This window comes from Arachis duranensis, chromosome 1, assembly GCF_000817695.3.
Source record: "Arachis duranensis cultivar V14167 chromosome 1, aradu.V14167.gnm2.J7QH, whole genome shotgun sequence".
Lineage (NCBI taxonomy): Eukaryota > Viridiplantae > Streptophyta > Magnoliopsida > Fabales > Fabaceae > Arachis > Arachis duranensis.
The window spans coordinates 89494504-89517988 of NC_029772.3; the positions used below are offsets into that span (position 1 = coordinate 89494504).

General features: G+C 35.6%; 4 protein-coding genes across 5 annotated transcripts; 1 reads left to right on the forward strand and 3 right to left on the reverse strand.

The window, feature by feature from the left end:
* Positions 1–139: 139 nt before the first annotated feature.
* Positions 140–4345, reverse strand: LOC107496518 (uncharacterized). Its single transcript, XM_021143644.2, has 3 exons — positions 3852–4345; positions 2491–3726; positions 140–766 (listed from the first exon to the last, which is right to left on the reverse strand). The coding sequence occupies exons 1-3, from the start codon at positions 4343–4345 to the stop codon at positions 166–168; spliced, it is 2331 nt and encodes a 776-aa protein (XP_020999303.1). The 3' UTR covers positions 140–165.
* Positions 4346–11103: 6758 nt separating this feature from the next.
* Positions 11104–12369, reverse strand: LOC107496502 (probable WRKY transcription factor 11). Its single transcript, XM_016117781.3, has 3 exons — positions 11738–12369; positions 11524–11649; positions 11104–11429 (listed from the first exon to the last, which is right to left on the reverse strand). The coding sequence occupies exons 1-3, from the start codon at positions 12343–12345 to the stop codon at positions 11246–11248; spliced, it is 918 nt and encodes a 305-aa protein (XP_015973267.1). The 5' UTR covers positions 12346–12369; the 3' UTR covers positions 11104–11245.
* Positions 12370–16735: 4366 nt separating this feature from the next.
* On the forward strand, positions 16736–19557 carry LOC107496493 (auxin efflux carrier component 2). Of its 2 annotated transcripts, XM_016117762.3 has the most exons (5): positions 16739–17957; positions 18216–18536; positions 18622–18779; positions 18875–18951; positions 19167–19557. In XM_016117762.3, exons 1-5 carry the CDS (start codon positions 16784–16786, stop codon positions 19231–19233), a joined length of 1797 nt encoding a protein of 598 aa, XP_015973248.1. In that variant the 5' UTR covers positions 16739–16783; the 3' UTR covers positions 19234–19557. The 2 variants fall into 2 exon arrangements, 1 of the variants encoding a protein (XP_015973248.1); XR_008002412.1 differs by lacking the exon at positions 19167–19557 and having other exon boundaries at positions 16736–17957; positions 18642–18779.
* A 1524-nt stretch (positions 19558–21081) lies between these two features.
* On the reverse strand, positions 21082–22736 carry LOC107458473 (plant intracellular Ras-group-related LRR protein 6). Its single transcript, XM_016076680.3, has 2 exons — positions 22477–22736; positions 21082–21985 (listed from the first exon to the last, which is right to left on the reverse strand). Exons 1-2 carry the CDS (start codon positions 22672–22674, stop codon positions 21110–21112), a joined length of 1074 nt encoding a protein of 357 aa, XP_015932166.1. The 5' UTR covers positions 22675–22736; the 3' UTR covers positions 21082–21109.
* Positions 22737–23485: the final 749 nt, after the last annotated feature.

A 23485-nucleotide genomic window follows, 5' to 3' on the forward strand; every position in this document is an offset into this window, starting at 1 on the left:
TCCTATAAGAACACATCCACAACTATGCTATAGAGCTTATCGAAACATGCCAAATATGACCAGTTGGCAACTACAAAACCATTAACATCAAGACATTCCACGAGGTTTATAAGATATCCCTGAACCAGCCAGCGGAAAATTAGATAAAAAAATAAAACGGTTATACTATAATTTATCATGAAGTGAAACCATACCATCAATATATTGTTTTCTAATCTTGCTATACTTCTGAAGTAGCAGCATGTGCCTAGTTACTACATCCTCAAATACCACCTCACTACAAAACCTGGAAATTAAATTAACAAAAGCAGCTTCTAATTCATCCTTGTGTTGGTCGCACAGAGAGAGCATGTCTTCAATCATCGAAGATTTATTTTTATATACATCACTGGTCCCACTTTCCAGATGAACCCAAAGCCATCGAATTTGTTGAAATGGGTCTTCATTTTTCTGAACTGCAACCTCTATGCTATTCAGCACTTCCAAGAATCTAGATTCAGTACGAACTTTATCAACTAAGAGCAAAAAATAATTTTTCTGACACTGAGAAATCCTATTATAAACATCTGGCTGCAAGGTAAATGCAGCAGTTAAGCATGCTTTCCGAAAGCTAGAATCCAAATTGCCAATGATCCCGATAGCAACATGTAACAGATTAACAGACACAAGATGGAGTTTTTGAGACAGAGAGTTCAAGCCATCAAAACAAGGTCTTTTCTGGTTTTCACCCCAGCAATGAAGTGCAAAATGTATTATTCCTTCCCACCTATAAATGAAATCCGAATATAATAAGTGAAACTCATATAACAAATCATCAGAGATATAACAAATTAATTTAAACATCAAGACAATATTGCGAACATTAAGTAGTAAGAAGAATCTTGCATTTATCAAAATCAAAGCATGGTAAAGTAAAATTAACCCCCCCCCCCCCCCCCCAAAAAAAAAAGGATACCCAACTTCCTGAAATCATTGGGTATGGAAATTATAATAAAGTAGTAGAAGACAATTCAATATAAATTTAGGAAATCCTAATGATTTATCTTCCCAAATAACAAATAACATAAAGTAGTTGTACATATCTCATAAACCAAACTGAGTAAATTCCGAACTTCACGCTCTCATGTGGCCTTTCTGAGAACACACCAGCAGCAGAATAAAAGATTGCAAATAGGAAATAATTGACATAGAATCATTATTAGATTAAGTGACCAAAAATGCTGATCTATGAACGAACTTTCCAAAGACATGGGTCTGAACTCTGAAATCTTGACCCTATGTCCTGCAGACACAGTTATCTAATTTTAATAATTGACTTCAGTGTGGGTCATTCCACATGCATTGTTTCAGTTTTCTGCTCAAAGGAAAGGTAAGAAAAGGAAAAGCATCTATCATAAAATAAATGAATTTTATAATAAGTCAATATTATACATGCTCAACTTTGTGGGAAGAAAAGGATAAATCAACGAGAAAAGAATGAATCATGACTCTTGGCATCAACGAAAAATCTGAGTACTTAAACAATCTTGCTACAGGTAGGACTTCTGATGTTACAACAAATCAGACCATGAGGAATTATTGATTTGATTAACAGGATGTCCCTTACTCCCATCTTTATTTGATAACCAACTAATCAAACTTATGGTCATTTTGAAGGACAGAAGGGCATAGTAGAGATAACTAATCAAAGATGGACCAACTTTGACTATGGGACAAGAACATCAAGACCTAACTATTATATAACGGTTAATTGATTGTGATTTCTGAGATTGAGTATGTTTGTCAAATATAACAATCAAGACCAGTAAGAATATGTGTAGATAATACTTCCCTTTTTCAGAATATAATTTCTAGTTTTCCATTGAGAGTAAACAAAATGAAATTATGGTATTGTCAATAAATATTGCATCCTTTTTATGGGGAGAAAAGAAGAAGAAGAAAGAAAGCATATATTTTTCTACTATCATTTCTTTGAGCATTAAAAGGATTAATTAATTGCATTTCAATAGGCACATTATATTTGACAATATATAGACAAACTTCATGCATGGGCATGAAAGATTCAGTATGATCTGTTTCATAGTATCCTCTATACTGGCAAAATATTACTGAGTTCAGCTCCATTGTAGCAGTAACTCTCTTTAGAAAAATGCAAGGTAAAAAGGAACTGCAACCTGTGAACGGTTTTCTCTGTATTTTAATCATCATATACTTGTTTTGCTTTCAAGATTTTCAATTTTGAAAAGCAGCACTTTCATTTTCATAACAGATCCAAGCCTAGAATAAAAAAAATTCTTCCCATGCGTGAAGCTATATTCCCCATTTTTAACCCCATACCAGGATCACCCTAAACATGAAAAGTCTGTACAAAAAGAACACATAAATATTATGCTAAGCATAACATTATCAGAGATATGTTAACCATCAGTACCAAATTTGAAGGGGCAGAAAAAAAACAAGCGGGGTGAAAGTAAGTTAAATTTTACTTACTCAAAAGGAGGTTCAACCTCAATACTAAGTGTAAGATGCAAAGAAAACTCAGGAGAACCATCTCCAGAGGTTGTGTAAGCTTCATGAGGAAAACCTCTGGGAATATACAACACATCACCCTCCTTGAGAAAGAACTCCCTTTTTCCAGCTTTAGTATAGTCAATATCAGAACCATTTAGATCATCATATAACCGTGGTAACAGCTGACTGGATTGAGAGAATACAGTCCACTGCTTAGAACCGAAAATCTGGCATACAAATACACAGTGATCATCATAGTGACAAGCCAACCCTTGAGAATTAGGTGGCGTTAAGTACAAATTGGCACCTACTGAAGGTTGACCAAACATAAGCGCTAATGTTTCTGCAACAGCAGCAATGCTCTGAAAACGAAACTCCAAACCACGCAGGGCAATAGTATACCCCTCTTTATATGCTTGGACACACTTCAAGACATCATCAATCATAAAATACTGAGGTTCCTTAATGCAGTCTGGATGAAAATCCTGAAAATAATGCATCTCTTTTCTTGATTGCCATTCTGCTTTTACAACTCTTATATCCTGCTTATAGATTATGGGACAACCCAATCTGTCTTTCACCTCATTGAGAAAATTGAAGATGTTCAGTTCATCTGAGGCAATAGGAAAACATGACACTAGACTATGGAGAATTGAGGAAATAAGGGAAGGAGCACACCCTGTCCAACTCAAAGATTTTTTAAATGGGCTGAACATATCATAGACATCTGGATCATTCACTGTCCCATGTAACAGAAATGGCGAAACTTCCCAGTAGTTTGATAAAAAATCTTCAAAACTAGACTCACTTGTTCCAAAAAGTCCTGCTTTGATCACTTCAAACGGCATAGAGACAGTAAGTCGACAAGCATTAGCAGAAAGCCTAAAAATGGCTTCAGCAAGGTTACTAACTCCAATGTTGCTTTTACAAAGGTAACCTCCTTCATTATATTTCACAGCTGCTTTCATTACCACTTGATCACTTATTTTTGTCCATAACGCTTTTAAAAGCCTCAGAAATGCGTCAGAAAGGCTTCTTGGGATACTTTGCAGTTGCTCAACTTCACAGGTATTGATAAGAGTAACAGTTGCACTGACAAACCCAGCTGAAACTTCATCTTCCTTAATCCCAATCTTAAGAGAGCCGAAACTTCGATTTCCTTCAGACCACAGAGAGACTGATTCTACACGCTTAAAAATCTGGAGAAACACATACCTAAGGAATGCCAACCGTTTAGCTACTCTACTTAGTTCACCATCACACAAACAAGCATATAAATTTTCATCTTCACAATCATACAATCAGAACTAAAATCATAACCGATTCAATTAAATGCTTACATTAGTTTCTCCAAAGCATAAAACTTGAGCAGCTGGCGTTGGCCGAAGGTGGTGGCGGATAAATCCAACACCGCATTGCATGCAGATAACAGAACCTTTCTCTTGGGACTCTCCAACAGCGATATCAAACCCTTAAGAGCCTGGGAATCGGAGGCAACCTGCTCGTTCGCCTCCAAGGAGACGAGCGAGACAGCGCCGACGATATCGGCGGCGCGGCACGCGATTTCGGAGCAGTTGGAGCTGAGAAGAGCAGGGAGGAGAGCTAGAATGGGCGTGAAGGAGGATTGGGAGAGAAGGGAAGGGCGAATTGTGAGTAAGCATTTGTTGATAAGGGGACGGTGGTGCTTCGTAAGAGATGCAAGTAACAAACCGAAGATGGAATTGGAATCGGAACCTTCAAGACTAAGAAGAGCGGAACCAGAGGGTTTCAGTTTCTTTTTCCGTTTCCGTTTGGCGTATGCAGCCTCTGCATGCTGCTCCTGCTTCTTCTTCATTGTTTCACGCAACTAATCTACCCAGAGATGGAGTTCGCATATGAATAACTGGGCTGGGATTCATGGACCAGGCCCAACACTAAAAAAATGAGTACACTGCTGTCATGGCCCAACAAAAAAATTGAGTACACTTCTTAACACTCATTATTGGAAGGAACACATGAATACAAATTGGTGGACACTGCTAACTCTTGTCATGCCAATCTCAAAAATAAGAGATGTATACAAAAAATGTATACTTAAGTAATTTATAATTTAATCTTGGTGTAATAAAGCAGTCAAATCTTCACCCATAAGAACCCATGATGGGTTGGGCTTATTACTAATAAGAAAACTAGTACAACACAACAATCACCAAGTTTGTGACCCAAATAATCTATAATTTTAGGTAAACATTAAACCCAATTATTTTTTTAATCTAAAATATACATTGAAATATAAAATATACATTAAAATAAATTTAATTATATATATTTATATAAAAATATATAATAACTAATTTTAATATACAAATAATATTTTTAAATAATCTTAATATATAATAGATTTTGTGCTTTCGTTTATTTAGTGGCCTAATTTCAGTACCAAAAATATTTTTTTTCTTTAATTATCAAGTACATACAAATTCTTTATTCGTTAGAAAATTTTTGCATAAAGAAAAGTATATAGAATTAACTCCTAACCAGCTAAAAATTGAACAACTTAATTAATTATAATTATCTTAATTAGTTTAATTCATTTATAATTTAGAATATTTGTTATTAATTGTTTTTTATACCAAAATCAGGTTTGGTATGATATGTTCAGAACCTTGCGACGGGAATCACGGAAGTGCACTCAACGCTTTCGAGTCTTCATCCTCTCTCCCTCTCCACGGCTGCCGTGCATCGGTTCTCTCATCCAAACAGCAAAGGCGCCAACCTCTTCCATCCAAGGCATCCTCCCAGCGCTCCCTTCTCGGTAACTCTCGGTCCGTGTCGCCATTAGCGATGCTGCGATTGATCGTGGTGCAAGACGTTCCCGGTTGCGGTGCAACCTTACACTATTCTGCACATTAATTGCCCCCACCCTCTCCATCAAATCATTCAACTCGTGGCTCCCTCGTCGCTTCTCCCCAGTGCGTGCCGCCATTGGCCATGACGTTCGTGAGCGTCGTTCAAGTTGTATTCCCGATTCGATGACGTTCTTGTTCTCCCACAAAGACCATCACGCCGAGCATTTCCTGCACAAAGAAGCTGCCGTCGCGGTGCAAAACTTCCGGAAAAGAGCATCGTTTATGGAGTTTTTAACTCCGAAAGACGGATCGAATAGTACCTGGATCAATTCAAATGAAGGCAATGAAGAATTGAGTGTGGGTGAAGTTATTCAAGAGGGGTCTATGGTATGTTGAATAGGATGGTCTTGCATTGGATGAAATTTTATGACAATGTGTTATGTGAATGTTTCTTATTCATGCTAATTAGATGATTCTTAAGTTGATTTATTTGAAAATATCTGGTACAGTGATGTGGTTAGTTGAGATATTAATAAAGTAAGCTTGAAGCCCATGTGTGTTTGCACTATTTTTTATATGTTTTATTGGAGTGATTTATTATATAATAATGATCTTAAGTTGATAAAAGTTTTTTTCGGTATCTTTAATTAAAGGTTGACGAAATTACCGACATCATTGTGATGAGAAAGGATGAGTTGGAATTGAGACACGAGGTTTGAATTATTCCTTATTATTTGTTACCATGTTATAGTTAGTGTGTTAATGCTAGTTTTAATTGGTATTTGGCTTTGTGAATTGACATTACAGTTGCCAGATCATAGTGGGATCAATGAAGAAGTTGCCAGATCATAGTGGGATCAATGAAGAAGAAATCCTAGTCATAAGAATGTGTTTTGATTCGTTACCTCTGGTACAGAAATTTAATGCAAATTATAAAAAGAAAGTTGGTTTCGTAACTAAAGTCAGAAACACGAATTTCGACAAGACGTAGAAGGAATCAAAAATATCCATTAATCAATCTATTCACTACACGCGAGAGGATTATTGGGAGTCTCGGGTGAAGGTAGCAACTCGGACAAACAGAATTACAGCCACGAGATGCAGAGTAAGGATGTATGTCATGCTGGACAGGGAGAAGGAAAGTTGGATTATGTCTAGATTAGAATTGAGGCATTCTCACACCTGTTCGGCTAAGAAAGCGGTCCACTATCATGAGTACACGAAGTTGACGATTCATGCTAAGTGCGTCATTACGAATAACGACGAGACTGGCATAAGACCCAACAAGACGTATCTAGCACTCACAAACAAGGTTGGTGGGTCTTCAAACCTGAGTTTTTTAGAAAAGAATGTCAGAAATTACATCACAAGCAAACTCTAATGTGCTGATGACAATGCAAACTTTAAGGAGATGATGAATTATTTCGTTCGAATGAAAGAGATCAATCCAAACTTTTTTTACGTCATAGATGTTGACGATGCTAATAAGTTCAGGAGCGCACTCTAGGTAGATGCAAGGTGCAGGACTTCGTATGAATATTATGGAGATGTGGTGTTGTTCGACACCACTTATAGAAGAAACAGGTCTGTATACTTATGGTCAATCGCAAAAGTAGTTATTTTTTAAATTTGTTTTTGGGTCTATCATTTGTTGTTGGTGTTTTCGCAGGCATGGTCTACTCTTCTTGGTTATGCTTTACATGGGAGCGAGGAGATCCCTAATTTTGAGTGGGTGTTCACGCAATGGGTGAGATGCGTCGAGACTGCGCCAAGGGAGATCATCATACACCAGTGCAAAGCCATGGCCGGTGCTATTAGGAAGGTGCTATGGGATACTGTTCATCGATGATGCATCTGGCACATACTGAAGATGTCACAATTCAAGCTTAGAGATTACACTAGGTACGGAGAATTGAATGCTAAGATGAATCACATTGTGTGGAATTCTCCTTTTGCTAACTCTTTTGAAGTTGATTGGGCTGGATTCATCAAAGAATTCGACCTAGGTCAGAACAGATGGTTAATAAGTCTGTTATCATTAACTTAACTCCCGTCTATTGGTTGCATATTGCCTATTATTCACTATTGATAATTCTGCCGGTTTGATTTGGTTGTTGTGTTTTTTTAGGAGTGTAGTCAATGTTTCTTTTTTACCTAGTCAGTGGATGTTCTTTTCAATACACAAACAGATGGTTTCTCTCTTAGGAAACTGGATGTGTTTTATTTGTTTTATCAGTTCTTTGGAAGCGGTCATCATGTTGTGTCTAAGCGACACTCTTATGCTTTATTTTTTTATGTAGACCTTTATGCCAATCGACGGAAATGGGCTCCAATATTCTTCAAGAGTGAATTTTGGACTGGTATGAGGAGTACACAGCGGAGTGAAAGTATGTACGTATTTTACGAGAGGTTTCTGCATTGCAAGAGTGGTTTGGTCCAGTTCATCCATAAGCTTGGAAACAAGGAGCAGAAGGAGTTGGAAGATGATGTTGCGGACTCGAAAGAAGTCAACCTATGTATAAGAAGCACAGGCATTGAGAGACAATTTTAGCGAGAATACACCAGTAATATGTTCAGGGATGTTCAGCTGGAGGTAAGGAAAAAAATCGATTGCATGGTTCGGTCAACTGAACAACAGGGTGATTCAATTTCTGTTAAAATGGACGAGCAGAAGATAGTTTGGGAGAAGACTGTTTACCATACTTTCCCAGTAGATTTTGACCCATTGAGTCAAGAGGTTCAGTGCGAGTGCAACAAGTTTGAATCCACTGATATATTGTGTTGCCACACCCTTGCTGTGTGGTCATACTACAAAGTTGATAGAGTACCGAGCTGCTATGTTCTTTCTCGGTGGAGTAAGAACGTCATGCACAAGCACACCTATTTTAAGAGTAACCATGATATGGCTCGGACCGATAAAAGTCACAACCTGTTCAGGCGTTTGTGTTCAAAGTTCTATAACGTTGCTCAGGAGTTCGTTACTTGTGATGAGGAAGCAGCCATCTTGCGATCTGCCCTTTGGAACGCAAAGTCCAAGCTGACTGATTACCGTGTCAGCATACGTTCCACTACTGTTGCTGCGACTCAGAATACCATGCCCACACATAGCACAGGTGGTGTTGTTGTACATGACATACAGGGACCCTCAAGAGTTAAAACTAAGGAACGGCCAAAGAGTGAGAGACTTGAAGCATAGTTGGACAAGTCAATTAAGAAATTGATGCAAAAAAAGGAGAAAATCGCATCCGGTATGTGCTAGAAGTGAGGTATATTTCAATTTTTTTTCTGGGATGGTGTTGTTGATTCATATATGTTGTTTTTGTTTTTTGTTGTGCATTTTGTAGGATGTTGTTGACCTTCAAACAGATAATGATTATGATGGTTCTGTAGAGAAAGGATTTGAGGATTCTACTACTTGGAATGCATCATATGATGGCAGATTCATCTCCTATTGAACTCTTTTGGACATAGATAGTTATCCTTTCGTTTAGTTGTACATTTTTTTGTGTGGGTAGTTTCTCATACTTAGCTAGATTTCGTGGTTCTTTTGTGTGGGTGGTTTATCAAAACTTTATAGTGCGAAGTCTTAAATAGTGAACATATAGCTTATTTCTTAAATCAGTATGAAATTGCTGTGCACATCAAAGACACAATCCTAATAAACTATATCTTGAAGCGAATAATAATAAAGAAAAAATATATGCAAACCAAGTTTAATCTGCAAGTAGATGAGAAAATACTACATCATAAAGTAAAATAGAAAAATCAACTTTTATCTCTCGAAAATCAAACTCAATTAATGTATACATTTAATAGTTCCCACCTAAAGAATGTAAATATAATAGAAAAGATCATCTAGCAAAATGAAAACATGATCTGGTGCATGACATTTGTTATAAAAATCCACCTATTCTTAGCTTCAAAGCTACGCATTAAAAGGTAGAAACTGAATGTCAAAGCTGCTTGAGTAGGCTTCCAATACAACTTTCTGGTTCATATAAAAACACAAAAATTCACAAGAAACAATTATAAAACACCATGTCCAAATCCTTTAATAAAACATGCAGATGAAATCAGAAGTAACATCTAACAATTTTTTAATTATACCCAAATCAAAGACAACATCCAACAAGTATCATCCATGGTACTCAAACCCTACATCAATCAACACTAATTATTAAACACTAACCAATTAATTATGTCAAGCAAGATTTCGAGGCTGGAGCAGTGGACGTCCTACTGTGTTCGTCGGAGCAGAACAGGGAAGCTTTAATGGCGCTGCCAACAGCGACATGCAATAGCAGCAGCGTACTCTTGGTAAGAAGGAGAACTCCCTTGTTCCTCGCACCTGGGTGGCACGACGTCGCTGCGGTGGAAATGGGTGAAGCTTTGATTAACGGGCCAATTACCACATTGATGGGATGGAAGCTTTGCGGCGTTCTGGAGCGAGCTTTGGAGGCCGGCTGTTGCCCGCACGTGGTGGACGGAGGCGCTGCATCCATTGACGGCGGAGGAGAACGTCACACGAAGAACCTGGTAGTGTGGCGCTGCCGTGGATGATTTTGGAGTTTTGTTGCAATGAAACAGTAAAAAGAGAGGAGAGAGTTTTGTTAGGGTTAATTTTATTTACCTAGGTGAATTTTGGATATTACTGAGGTAAAGTAGGTTTTGAAGTCCCAGCCCAACAGGAGTTGATAGATTTTTGGCTGAACTCCCTCTTTATTCTCTAGCATTATTGTTATATAATAACCTTCGTGGAGTTACTATTTGTCCAAAAATATTCAGAAGAAAATAAAAAAAAATCATATTAATAGAGTCTAAAAATATTTTATTTTATATTCTTTAATTATTATTTACTAGCTTTATTTTATATTTTTTAATTATTATTGAAATAATTAGATAATATTTTAAAGATAATAAATATATAATTAAAAATATTACATGTATAAAATAATAAATATTAAATTAAATTAAATACTTTTGATTATTATCTCTCTAATATTATGCTAGTTGTCAATTTCATCACCTACTCCATGGTCACCTAAAAAGTCTGTTGTTCACCTTCTAGATTGAAGTAATCTTTCTATATTTTGATCAATTCTCGTAAGCGTATGCAATATTAAAGGCTGTGTAGAATTCAAAGAATTGCTCATGAAGTTTCTAAATGGGGCCATATGAGAAATCATTTGACCACCTAACTATGATTGCGAACTTGAGACTAGGAAGTGTGACCATGCATGAGCGCCATGTGAACAGTGTTTCACATTAGCTTCATTGTCCTGATTCATGAACTATATTTGACTTCTCCAGCTAATACTGGTCAAATACAAAATCCAACAAAATTAGGCAAAGTGACGACTGATGAGGATTATTCCATTATTCATTATTATTGTCTAGTTCATGTGAATACCTTTGAAACTAAGAGGGAATAATAATTATTTAAGTATGGTGGGATATTGAAATTTACGAAAGCATATAATACAGGAGGAGTATGTAAGATTAAAGCTAGAGGACTCTTTTTTTATATTAAGAAATGAATTCCTTCCACTAATATAATCCAGTTGGTGGAGACACTAATCTAATCTAAGGCATATTGATATTAGTCACAATATATAGTGAGAAGATTTGAATTAGCTGGCATGGGACCCGTATTTGTACTTGTCCCACTTCATACATAAAAGTTATTCCAATTCTTCATTTGTTCAACCCCGACCATTGACTTTCATATTAGATATCCCAATAATATAAAATCACAAGAATAATCTCATCAAAGAAGGAAAACTTGTATTTCATACTATTTGGTGTCAAATTTACATCAAGTTGTAGACGAGTGTTTGTTTGGCGTCCACAAAAGTCACAAGAAAGGCAAAAGTTGACTTTGCCTTGGATATTTTCAAAGGTGAATTTCAGGTGGCACGCGTGAGTGCCGTTGATGAAAGATGGTGAGGGGAAAATCCAACGGGTTGTGGTTGTGTTTGGGTGTGGCGGTGGTCACCCTCGTAAGTAACGATGAGCGTGTTGGGGTCGTCTTGTGCTCTCTCCACGTGCTTCCTGGCTGGACACCCTCTCACGCTACTGCACTTGTAGTAACTACTGCCACCATCCAACATTAAAACTAAATTAACATTTACACCTTTTAAAATAATCATAATTCATTTTCCTAATTAACAGAATAAAATAATACCGAGGGTAGGGTGATCCCTTGATAGGTTTTTGACCGTATTTTCTCCATGAGTATTCGTCGCCTGGGATATCTGCAATCCTTGAGCTTATTGCCGCCATTCGAACCACTCGTTTCACACGGGATTTCCTGTAAAATAATATAATTTTATTATCTTATTTAAATTTAATTAGGACACTTCTTAGTCGAAGAAAACTAGTCATTAACTAGTAATTACCTTCTCTTGGAGCAATGACACTGGGAGGAGGAGGAGGATGTGGCTTTTCCCGACGAAAGGGTGGCGTCGTGACACCTTTTACGGTGAGATGAGGAGAGGGGAGGCTTCCCAGCGGCGATAATGGAAGGACCTATCTTACCGTCGGAGACGCTGCCATCTCCGGTGATGGTGGACATGAAGGAGGAGGTGGTGGTGGACATGGGAGGAGAAAGCGACGTGCTACATGATGTATCCTTATTATTATTAATTGATGGCTTGTTGACCTGAACGGGCTTAGCAAAATCTAGAGTCAAACCCTGAGGAGGAGGAGGAGGAGGAGGTGGCACTACGACTTTTGATTGGACATGGTTGAATTTGTCGTCGTCAAGCTGAGAAGGTGCGCGACGGAAGCGAGCATGACCGGTGCGATTCAACAAGTTAATAACCTGTTTGAACTTTGAAACTGTGAAGTCGGTGATTTCTGTGCAGTCACGGTTATTGAGATCGATGCGGTAGTGAGAAGAAGAAGAAGAAGAAGAAGGGGATTGTGAAGAGAGAAGTCGGATGAGATGCTCCATGCTCTTCAAACCAGCGGAAGCAGCTTCTTGTATGGCTATCTGTGACTCCATCTTGGGTTGTGGTGAAGAGAGGGATAAAGGAAGGAGAGCTTGTTATAAAAGAGATTGGGGGTTGGGAAAGTCAAACAAGTCTCTTCAATCCAACGGTCCAGATTACTTAATACTTCGTGGTGGGTCCTCCCCACTTGTTCCTACGAAACTGCTAAACAACCATAATTCATATCCTTCCTTTAACTAACTAATTACTTCTATTAATTAATACCGCATTTCTTAAGGTTTTTTTCTAACCCCAAAATGGTCAACGCACTTTCACGTACTCCTTTTTCAACACGCTAATCAATTAATATCTTGCTGTATTTGCTTAATTTTTCTATATTCATGTTAGGAATAGGAGAAAATAATGAAATCTGTAATAAATATTTACGGTAATAGGTAAAATAAATTTAAGACTCCTATTCAACATAGCATATATAGTAGCTTAAATATATATAAAAAATAGAGACGTTTGTGATACGGTTTTGACTTTGGTTCGCTTTAATAATAATTAGAAAAGGAAAGGAAAACTAATGCCAATTTGTTGGTGCTCAGGAGACTCTGCATAAATCACATCAACGATGTATAATATTTACCACTGAAATAACTTTTCAAGTCTTTAAAAAGCAAGTTGTTACTTTTAAATTAAGTGAGGGGTTATTTTCTTATCGGCCATGATGGAAAAGCTTTGTTATTCCACACTGTATAGTACTATAGTCCACTAACAAAATATATAAAATTAGTGGAGTGGCCTCCTCGGAAGTTTCTCCCTTTATCTTTATCTTTTTTTCCTTTTGTCATTTTGCCTATCGTTGACTATATCTCTACTTATTAAAGCAGCAACTAGCAAATAATGGAGTTTTAATTTTGAATTAATTTTTTTTCTTAGCTAGCTTGGATTTCCAATACAATGAGAAAAGTAAAATATAGATTTAATTATTTTATTACCTTTATAATTTTATTAAATTTATAAATATATATATAATTTAATTATAAGTTTATAAAATGATAGAAGTAATAATAGACTAATTAAATTTAAATTCTATAATATTAATAAAGATGAAACAACGTAATCAAGAGTACTCAACTTGAATCTTTTTGTTAGGTCAATGTCTAATTTGGGCAGCATCACGACATAGAGGAAGAGAAACGTTATGATGGCATGTCAACCAAAATATAGTCAACCAAAATATAATGTTATGATATTTTTGTTACTTCAATTCAACGATATGAGAATAAAATAGGAGGAGTAGTACTTCTTGCTATTTTGAATAAATTGTAAATTGAAATGAAATCGCATAAAGTAACACCCATTTGATTTGATTTGGATCAAGAGCTGACGAGAAGAATTTATTCTATGCTAATAATAATGATAATATGCTTTTCATGATGAGCCAGATGTTTAATATTCCAATTTGATTTAATTGAAACCTAAAGCCCATAGTGAGTTGATGAATAAGGACGATCAAGCACCGTGGGATTAGTCCAATGGGCGAGATGCATGTGGTGGTGGTTGACCTAAGATTTGTGCGACATTTATTTAAATAAAGAGAAGCACATGAGTGCGCGTCAACCAAATTGGAGCACGTGGGACTTGGGAAGGAGTAACTATTCAAACAATAAATACGGTTGCCAAACACATAATATTATAAGAAATTCTTCTTTAATTTGCGCTATCTCTAAGTAAAACTCAAACCAATTGATATTTAGGTAAGAAAGTGGTCCAGGGAAACAAATTGTTGGTGAGCAACGTAACCTTGTAGACAAAGACCCTGCAGGTGCCGTGAAGTTTGAATCTTGCATGAAAACCTATATAACTGAGACGAGAAAGTATGAGGAGCCAATAAAATATTTATACAATGGATACAATTGAGGTTTATGGAGTATTAGAGATATAATCATTAGTGTTATCTTTTTTCATCAGTTGAAACTTTTGGGATGAGTGGTCTCATGATATGATATTAGAGCATTAAATCCGACAGATTAAAAGTTCGATTTTTGGTGAACCCCAATACTCGGATGGTTATTTTAGATAATATGAAAGATGTTCATTTTATAACTCAATAGTCTATTATCTTTCTATCGGGATCAATGTTGTAACTCGTAAATGCAAGCTAAAAATTCAGACACAATTAATTTTATATAAAGTTAATAGTCGAGAATCGATAAATAATTTAATAAATTTGATTAAATTATCATATAATAATTAACGCCAACGGCCATTTCAGCTACACCTATTGAAGAAGAAATTTCAATGTATAATGACTTGAACGAGTCCCACTACTTTAATTGCTATTTTCCATTTTAATATTGAACCTATGTCCGACAAGACTCAAATTTATTTATGTGGACTACAACGAAAATACATGTCACTTGAAACAGGGAGATAGGAACTAGCTAGATAAGCTATTTTCTCTCCTGTAATTCTTATATCAATCCAACCATCATGATATGACCCAACAAATTTATATAAAAGCTCGAGTAAAGTTTTTTAAGTGTTTATGAGTTGGGATTCGCTAATGAAAAAAAGAAGATGCATAATGAATATAGAAGAAAAGAATCGTGATGTGCAAGTGTTTTCTGTATATTAATATGAGAAAATTGTAAGAAACATTCTGCTTTTGGTGATCAATTGAAAATATAGATTTAGTTAACCTTAAATATCATTGACCAAGATGTACTTCGTTGCAAAAAGCTTTTATTGTATTGGGCTGTTATCTGTTGAGCGTTTCCCACCCAGAAAACGAAATCCAAAGATAAGGCCTAACATTGAGTGCCCAGGAAAACAAAACGAGAGAGACAAACTCTTTTGGGCTTTTGCCCCGTTTATATACCCAAATAAAAAAGAATCGTTCCAACATAACTATGTTATCGTGACTAAGTAAACGGAAATTTTGCTGAGTTGAGTTGTTGTGTCTGTATGTCGGATATATTTTGAATGCGATATTTATTGACATTTATCCGACACACATGTTTGTTTTATCCAATTGTCTTAATAAAAAAAATTCTTCTCCAGACACGTCTAGACACATCTAAATACCATCATGTGTCAGCGTGGTCAGTTTTATTCTTAACATATATTTTTAAAATAAATTTAAATATTGTATATATTATTATTCATTAAAATAAAAAATATTTTAAATACTTGATATAATTAAAATAAGATATTAAAAATAATTAAAAAATTTAATTTATATTTTAATATTAATAAAATATTAAAATATCATTACAATTTATATAAAAAATACCGTATTCTAGTGTCATATAAAATTTTAAAATGTTTCTATGTCAATGTCTCGGTATCATAAGTACTATGACTATAGTATTTAAAAAAATATTGCTAAAGTTAAAGTAACATTTTCTTTATTGTTAAACAATGTTTTTTTAAAAAATATTGCTTAAAAAAAATATTGGGAATGTGGAAATGATGGATGTGTTAGAAAGTCAATAATACTAGCTAAATAGATAATTAAAGCTTATACATTCTACAGATAAGAGAATTGTTTAAAAAATGGATAATAGCAAAGATTAAGTGTGATGATATATTGGTTTATAATAAATTAATAATCAATATATTGTCCAATAGAATAGTAATAAACAATAGTGTTAAAGGTGAGTATATTTTATAATTTATATTTATTAATTAATTATTATTAATATTTNATTTACATATATGTACATTTGCAACTCAATGTTATGTAGTGTGTTTTTATTTTATTATATCAATTTTAAAATTTATTATTTATATTATTTACAAAAGTTATTGTCTATAACAAAACCAGACCAACATATCTTAAAAGGAATTTAACTACAAATTTATCATCAATTTTATTATGTAAATCATGGAATTTGGTCTTAATTTATGTCTGTTCATAAAACCTAAAGGAAAGGAGCGATGCAAGTTAGTATGGAGGACAACAACACTAAATCAAAATAAGAGTGAAACATATATTATTACTAAATTGTGAACTAATGATTAAAAATTAAAAAAAGAAATGAACAACAGATGGACGATCTGCGTATGGTGTTGTTTTGTTTTTGAGAAGTAAAAGAAAGTTAGATGAGGAATTATTGGAAGAGAGGACGTCATAAACTAGTTTTGATACATAAGCTAAGGCTAAGAGAGATTAAGACTATTGTTTACATTAAAATAATAGGATTCCCTTGGGAAGAAGATCTTTGCTGCAAGCGCAGATCACTGAATACTGCCCAATTCACATGTGCATGAACCACTACAATGCCGCCGAGTTAGTAGCCCTTAGCTTCTTTATACTATATCATGGAAATTCCAACCCTTTCATTATTATTATTATTTAAACCACCCACTTGTTTGGTTTGCTTTATGTTTATATCATGTCATAATAAATAAATAAATTTGAAGGTATGTATGTATCTATAAGAGAGGCCTAAGAATAAAGATTTCAACCTCTTTATAATTATCCTTCTATCTACAAGCATGATCACGGGTAAGGATATTTACGATGTGTTTGCAGCTATTGTGCCACTCTATGTGGCTATGATCTTAGCATATGGTTCTGTTCGGTGGTGGAAGATCTTCACGCCGGACCAATGCTCCGGGATTAACCGCTTCGTTGCGGTCTTTGCAGTTCCACTCCTCTCTTTCCACTTCATCTCCTCCAATGACCCTTACGCCATGAACTACCACTTCATAGCAGCCGATTCTCTTCAGAAGCTTGTCATCTTGGCTGCGCTTTTTCTATGGAACACCTTCACAAAACACGGTACCTTGGATTGGACCATCACCCTCTTCTCACTCTCCACTCTCCCAAACACACTCGTCATGGGAATCCCTCTCCTCAAGGCCATGTACGGCGACTTCTCCGGCACCCTCATGGTCCAAATCGTTGTCTTGCAGAGCGTTATATGGTACACTCTCATGCTCTTCATGTTCGAATACAGGGGTGCTAAGCTTCTTATCTCCGAGCAGTTCCCGGAGACTGCAGGCTCCATCACCTCCTTCAGGGTTGACTCCGATGTGGTGTCCCTCAACGGCAGGGATCCACTGCAAGCGGATGCAGAGATTGGTGAAGATGGAAAGCTTCATGTTGTGGTGAAGAGATCAGGTGCTTCCTCCATGATATCTTCCTTCAACAAGTCTCATTTAACTTCCATGACTCCTCGAGCTTCCAATCTCACCGGTGTTGAGATCTATTCCGTTCAATCATCCAGGGAACCAACACCCAGAGCTTCCAGTTTCAATCAAACGGACTTCTTCGCCATGTTTAATGCAAGCAAAGCACCCAGTCCCAAACACGGTTACACCAATGGCGAGTACTCCAAAGGAGCGACTCCGAGGACATCGAATTTTGAAGAGGAGATGACGATGAAGATGCATAATAAGAAAAGAGGAGCGAGAAGCATGAGTGGCGAACTGTTCAACTCTTCTTATCCGCCTCCGAACCCTATGTTTTCAGGATCTACAAGCGGCTTAAAGAAGAAAGATGGCGGCGGCAGCGGAACTACTCCTCCTAACAACAAGGAGTTGCACATGTTTGTATGGAGTTCAAGCGCTTCCCCAGTCTCTGAGGGGAATCTCAGACAAGCTGTTCATAGTGCTGCATCTACTGATTTTGATAAGGCGGTTACACCAGAGACTCTTGCCTCCAAAGGTAATAATTAATAACCCTTAAATAATTTGATAAGTTTGACTAAATTATTATCTAATAGTTTAACTGTACCTTATTTTCTATCAATAATTAACTGGTAAAAACTTAGGTGCAGTCGATTTCACGTGAAGTTAATAGTTAAGGGCCATTAGATAAAAATTGAGTCAAATCATGTAACGGCTCTTAGTTATCAACTTCACGTAAAGTTTTTAGATTTTTGAGAGAGTAGAGTGTAATGCATGTGTGCATGAATGCATGCAGCTGTGCAAGAGTTGATTGAGAACATGAGTCCAGCACGTAGAGAGGCGGAGATTGAGGAAGGAGGAGGGAAGAAGGTGGTGGAGATGGAAGAAGGAGATGCAAAGAAGAAGCAACACATGCCGCCGGCAAGTGTGATGACAAGGCTCATCCTCATCATGGTTTGGAGGAAACTGATTAGAAATCCAAATACTTATTCAAGCCTTTTGGGACTCACATGGTCTCTCATATCATTTAGATTTCACATAGAAATGCCGAGTATTGTAAAAGGATCCATATCTATACTCTCTGACGCAGGTCTTGGAATGGCCATGTTCAGTCTAGGTACTTGTCTTTAATTTGTCTCTTGTTCAAACCCTTTAATTTCTGTGTATTATTGTATGTTTTTGTTTAATGGTTTAATTTTCAGGTCTGTTCATGGCATTGCAGCCGAAGATAATTGCATGTGGAAAATCTGTTGCGGCGTTTTCTATGGCAGTTAGGTTCTTGACAGGTCCAGCTGTGATTGCTGCTACCTCCATTGGCATTGGTATTCGAGGAGTTCTACTGCATGTTGCAATTGTTCAGGTCAATGCATGCAATTCCCTACTACTACTAATAATAATATTATATATATATACTTGTTAATTAAATTATTATTAACTAAGCCATTGATTCATCAGGCTGCACTTCCCCAGGGTATTGTTCCCTTTGTGTTCGCCAAAGAATACAATCTCCACGCGGATATACTCAGCACTGCGTAAGTCGCATTTATTTTCCTGTAAAAACTCAAGTTGTCAATTTCAAAGTAAAGTTGATAATTAAGATTCCGTTAAATAAAAATTTAGTCAAATCCATCAAATTATTTAACGGTTTTTGATTATTAACTTTATACTGAATTGACTGCACCTGAATTTTTTCTTAATTAATTAATAATGTGATTATATTAATTAAGACTTAAGAATATATGTGCAGGGTTATATTTGGAATGCTGGTAGCATTGCCCATAACAATTCTTTACTACGTGCTCCTTGGACTCTAATCAGAATCTATCTAGCTACTTATCTTGGAAGAAACTAAACAAGTGTGTGATGCTGTACAAGATATAATATATAGTAGTATAGTACTATTGATTCATATCAAAGTTTTGATTTTATTTGTTGCAAAATTTCTAGCTATTATAGATCAGCCTTAATTATTAGAGATGTTCACATTTTTATTTTGAATTTTGGTAACACCAATATCAATGTAGCAAATCGTATCAAGCAATTTAATGTAAGAATTTTACTTTGGCTACGTGATTAACGGTAGCACTGGTCAAGACTCAAGAGAATGGCCTCATTCTAAGTATTGAAATTAATTAAAAGCCTGAACTCATGGCACGAAAACTCGTCATTAGTAGTAAACTCTACATTTTATACTAATATTAATCTTCACATTATTAAAATATACTCATTGACTTATATATGCATCGCCAATTCTATCATGGTAACAATCGCATTTCCAATAATATTTAATAACATTCAACTCTAGTTTAGTCTTTACAAGCCATGTGACTTACATAGATGATAGTAAACGGCTCTAATTAGAGCAAAATTATTAATTCATGTTACCTTCTTGCATCTTATTAATATCTGTTAGAAGATAATATTAATGGTTATATTTGTAATAATTATACGTTGTTGCAAGCATTTTATTATGAAAACTTTTAAACATGTACTGGTTGACCAACGCAAGGTTCTTGGAAATGATAGATAAGTCTAAAATCATTTGTATTTGGTACATAAGACAAAAATAATGCATTAATCAAAGTAATGAGATTAGATCAGAGACATGACATGTGTCCAAGTTCCTTATAATCTCACCAATATCATCCATGCTTATGAGCAGGAATCAGCGGTGTCTGTGCTTAAGATAGAATTTAAGAAACACACAAGTGAGCACCGTAATGAGATATATATAAAAATTAATTGAAACAAGAAGAATCAATTTGAGTTGTGAGTACAACATGTTGTGGATCACGTGCAACTCCAAAAGGGTGTCTTGTCCTTTTTATATTATTGCTAATATGAGTTCCAATTTGGAAGGTAGTAAGAGAAAAATGGATTGGCAGCATTATATTGCACATGAATGTTGTCGCTGTTCCAGGTACCTCTCAGACAATTATTCAATAAACAAAGTTTGTGTAAACAATGGTTTCGACAAGGAACTCTGGGCCCCATGTGGGGAACGCCCTCCTTGCCCGATTTATTAGTTAAGACATGACGCAAATATAAATATAATTTTGTTTTCTTTGTTAAATACAGATCCTGAATGATTAAGAGTACAGACAGACAAATTATGTAGTCAAGAGATTCCTTTTGTAAATAACTAAAATTGAATGTCCTATGTTTATATATAAATGATTAATTTTAGTAATTAATTTTAATGTATAAATAATATTTTTTTATGCAAAATTTATTCACTGATTAATAAATCAAATATTATGGTGAAAAAATTTGATGTGAAGTTGATAGTTGAGAGTCGTTAGATGATTTGACTGATTTGACTAAATTTTTATCTATTAATTCTCAACTATCAACTTTACGTAAAGTCGACTCCACCTGAATTTTCACCAAATACCATTTATAACTACATTTAAATATCATTTATAACTCCATTTAAATTTCTGGCATCAAACTACATGTACTGTATCACTTTGACAACATCTTCCATTGGATGAAACTAATTAAAGGATAAGTTTGAGATAGAGTAAATGATGATCGATGATATCTTAATTAAAATCATAGACACCTTGGTTTAGCTGTGAATAATCGTTGTTAAATTATTCTAAGAGAATAAAAAATGGCAATTGTTGATGGAGTAAAAGAAAGAGGCGAGTAGTAAAAAGAAAAAATGGAAGAAGTGAAATGAATTGTTCATGAGTAGTTGGTGAAGTAATTACGAGGCGAGAAGAGGCGGCGAGGTGAGAAGATTCCCATGTAACGCGGTGAAGCAAGAGTATCAATGGGCTTATAATCCGGCATTACGAAAGCTTCGCGTTCTTCATGGCTGCTGCTCCTCTTCGTTTCTCCTCCATTACTGAACGTTTTGTACTTCACCAACTTTCCAACCCATGACTTCTTCTTCGTTGATGGGCTCTCCGACGACGACGACGGAGAGTTCATCTTCTGATAGAGGTACCCCTTCACGGCATATAAGCCTTGTTCCACCACTTCTAGTGGCGGCGACATGAGCGGATTACCATCGACACAAAGCTTCTGGAGCTTGTTGAGACAGGCAATGGAAGGAGGCAAGGAGGTGATTCTGTTGTAGCTGATGTCGAGTTCGACGAGGGAGAAGATAAGACCGAGGGAGCAAGGGAGAGAACGGAGGAAGTGAAAGTTCTGGCTGATGTTGAGGGTTTCAAGGCTGACGAGTTTTTCGAGGTCTTCGGGGAGAGAGCGGAGGCAGTTGAGGCGGGCGTCCAGGAGCTTGAGAGAGGTGAGGTTTGAGGTGGAGCGTGGAAGGAAGAGTAGTTTATTGGAGTTTACTGATAACTTCTTCAGCTTTCTGAGTTCCAAACCAATATTTTCTGGAAGCTGTATCAGTTTGTTGAAGTTGGCGTTTAGTTCCTCCAATGATTTGCAATTGTCAATGGTTTTTGGAAGGTATTGGATCATGTTTCCAGCCACATTCAAGACCTTCAGTTTACACAGGCAGCCAATGGAGTTTGGCAGCCTTCTAAGCTGGTTCGAGTGCACATCCAGCACCACCAAATTCACCAATCTTGCTGTCAATGACTCCGGAATATTCTGTCACAACATGTCAATACGTCAAAGGTACAAACAATCCATCGTTTCATCGCTAACAAAGAAAAGAGAAATGTTTCAGAATTTATTGTCTTTCACTATTACTAGTAATTAATTTAATTTTACTTTTTTTTAGTTTAGTTTATTTAGTTTAATAATTTAATAATATATTTTATCTTATACTTTTAAATATTAATAATTAATTATTCACTAAAAATATATTATTAGATTACTAAACTAAAGGATTAACTTATAACTAAAAATGATAAATTTGGAAAATTTGCAATTTTGAAGTAGTTATCCTCTTATTTAAATGCTTGTATTATCGTTAAATAATAGTGAAAACTCAGATGAAGTTGACTTCATATGAAGTTGATATCTAAGAGTCGTTAGATAAAAATTTAGTCAGTCAAATCATCTAATATCTCTCAAATATTAGATATCAACTTCACGTGACGTACTTGAATTTACAAATTTGTTGTATTTGTAATTACCTGTAGATTGTTGTTAGAGAGGTCCAACTTGCAAATGATGGCCAAGTTAAGAGAAGGGTTGGGAAGGGAGTCCAAAGACATGCCACTGAGGTCCACAATCTCAAGCCTCTCTTCCTCTATGCCTCTGCTCCAGCTGCTGCTGCCGCCGCCGCTCCTCTCCGCCTTCTTAATCATCGGCTGCTGTTGCACGTACAACATCGTTAGATAATAATAATAAGCACCATCTTTTGTTATTTCGTCATTTCTTCCTCCAATTCCATCTACAATAATATTGGAACTAAATTATTGTACATCACTTGAGAAGATAATGGAATAATGAAAATTAAAGAGTGATGGAGTGTGATTGGATTTAAATGGAAGAGGGAAGAACGAGGGGACGTACGGATTAGAAGGAATTGAAGTAGAAGACGGTTAAAGTATAGTGATTATTAGTGAATACACAAGCCACTTGTTTTGGTGCTGACGTAGGATCATATCACACTATATACAACGTGACACAAGACAACCAAGTACAACAACCGTATACTTAGGTTTTTACCTGCTCACGTTGATAAAGTCAACCACACACATTTTTATTAACATGTTAAGTTTTCTACATGTTATTTGCATTATTCTTTTAATGTATTTTATATAAAATTTTTATTTTTTATGTAAAATTAAATACAATAAAAAATCAAATTCAACAAATATATGAAAAAAGAAAGAGAGACAAAGGGAAACTTATAAAAGGTGATAAGTTTAGTTGTTGTTTATGTCGTTATCTAAAATGAAAAATATGATTATGTACCAAAAAATAATACAATTAATTTTTTTGGTGACTAAATAAAAAAAATAAAAAAATAGAATTAATTGGTTAGGTTCATTTATTTTATAGGTAAAATAAAAAAATAATAATAAAATATCACACTTTATCTTTTAAAATAAAAATCCAAAATTTACAACAGAATTCTTATAACGGGCCTGCCACACATACAAGCAAAAAGGCCCTACAAGTATTACAAGTTCCCAG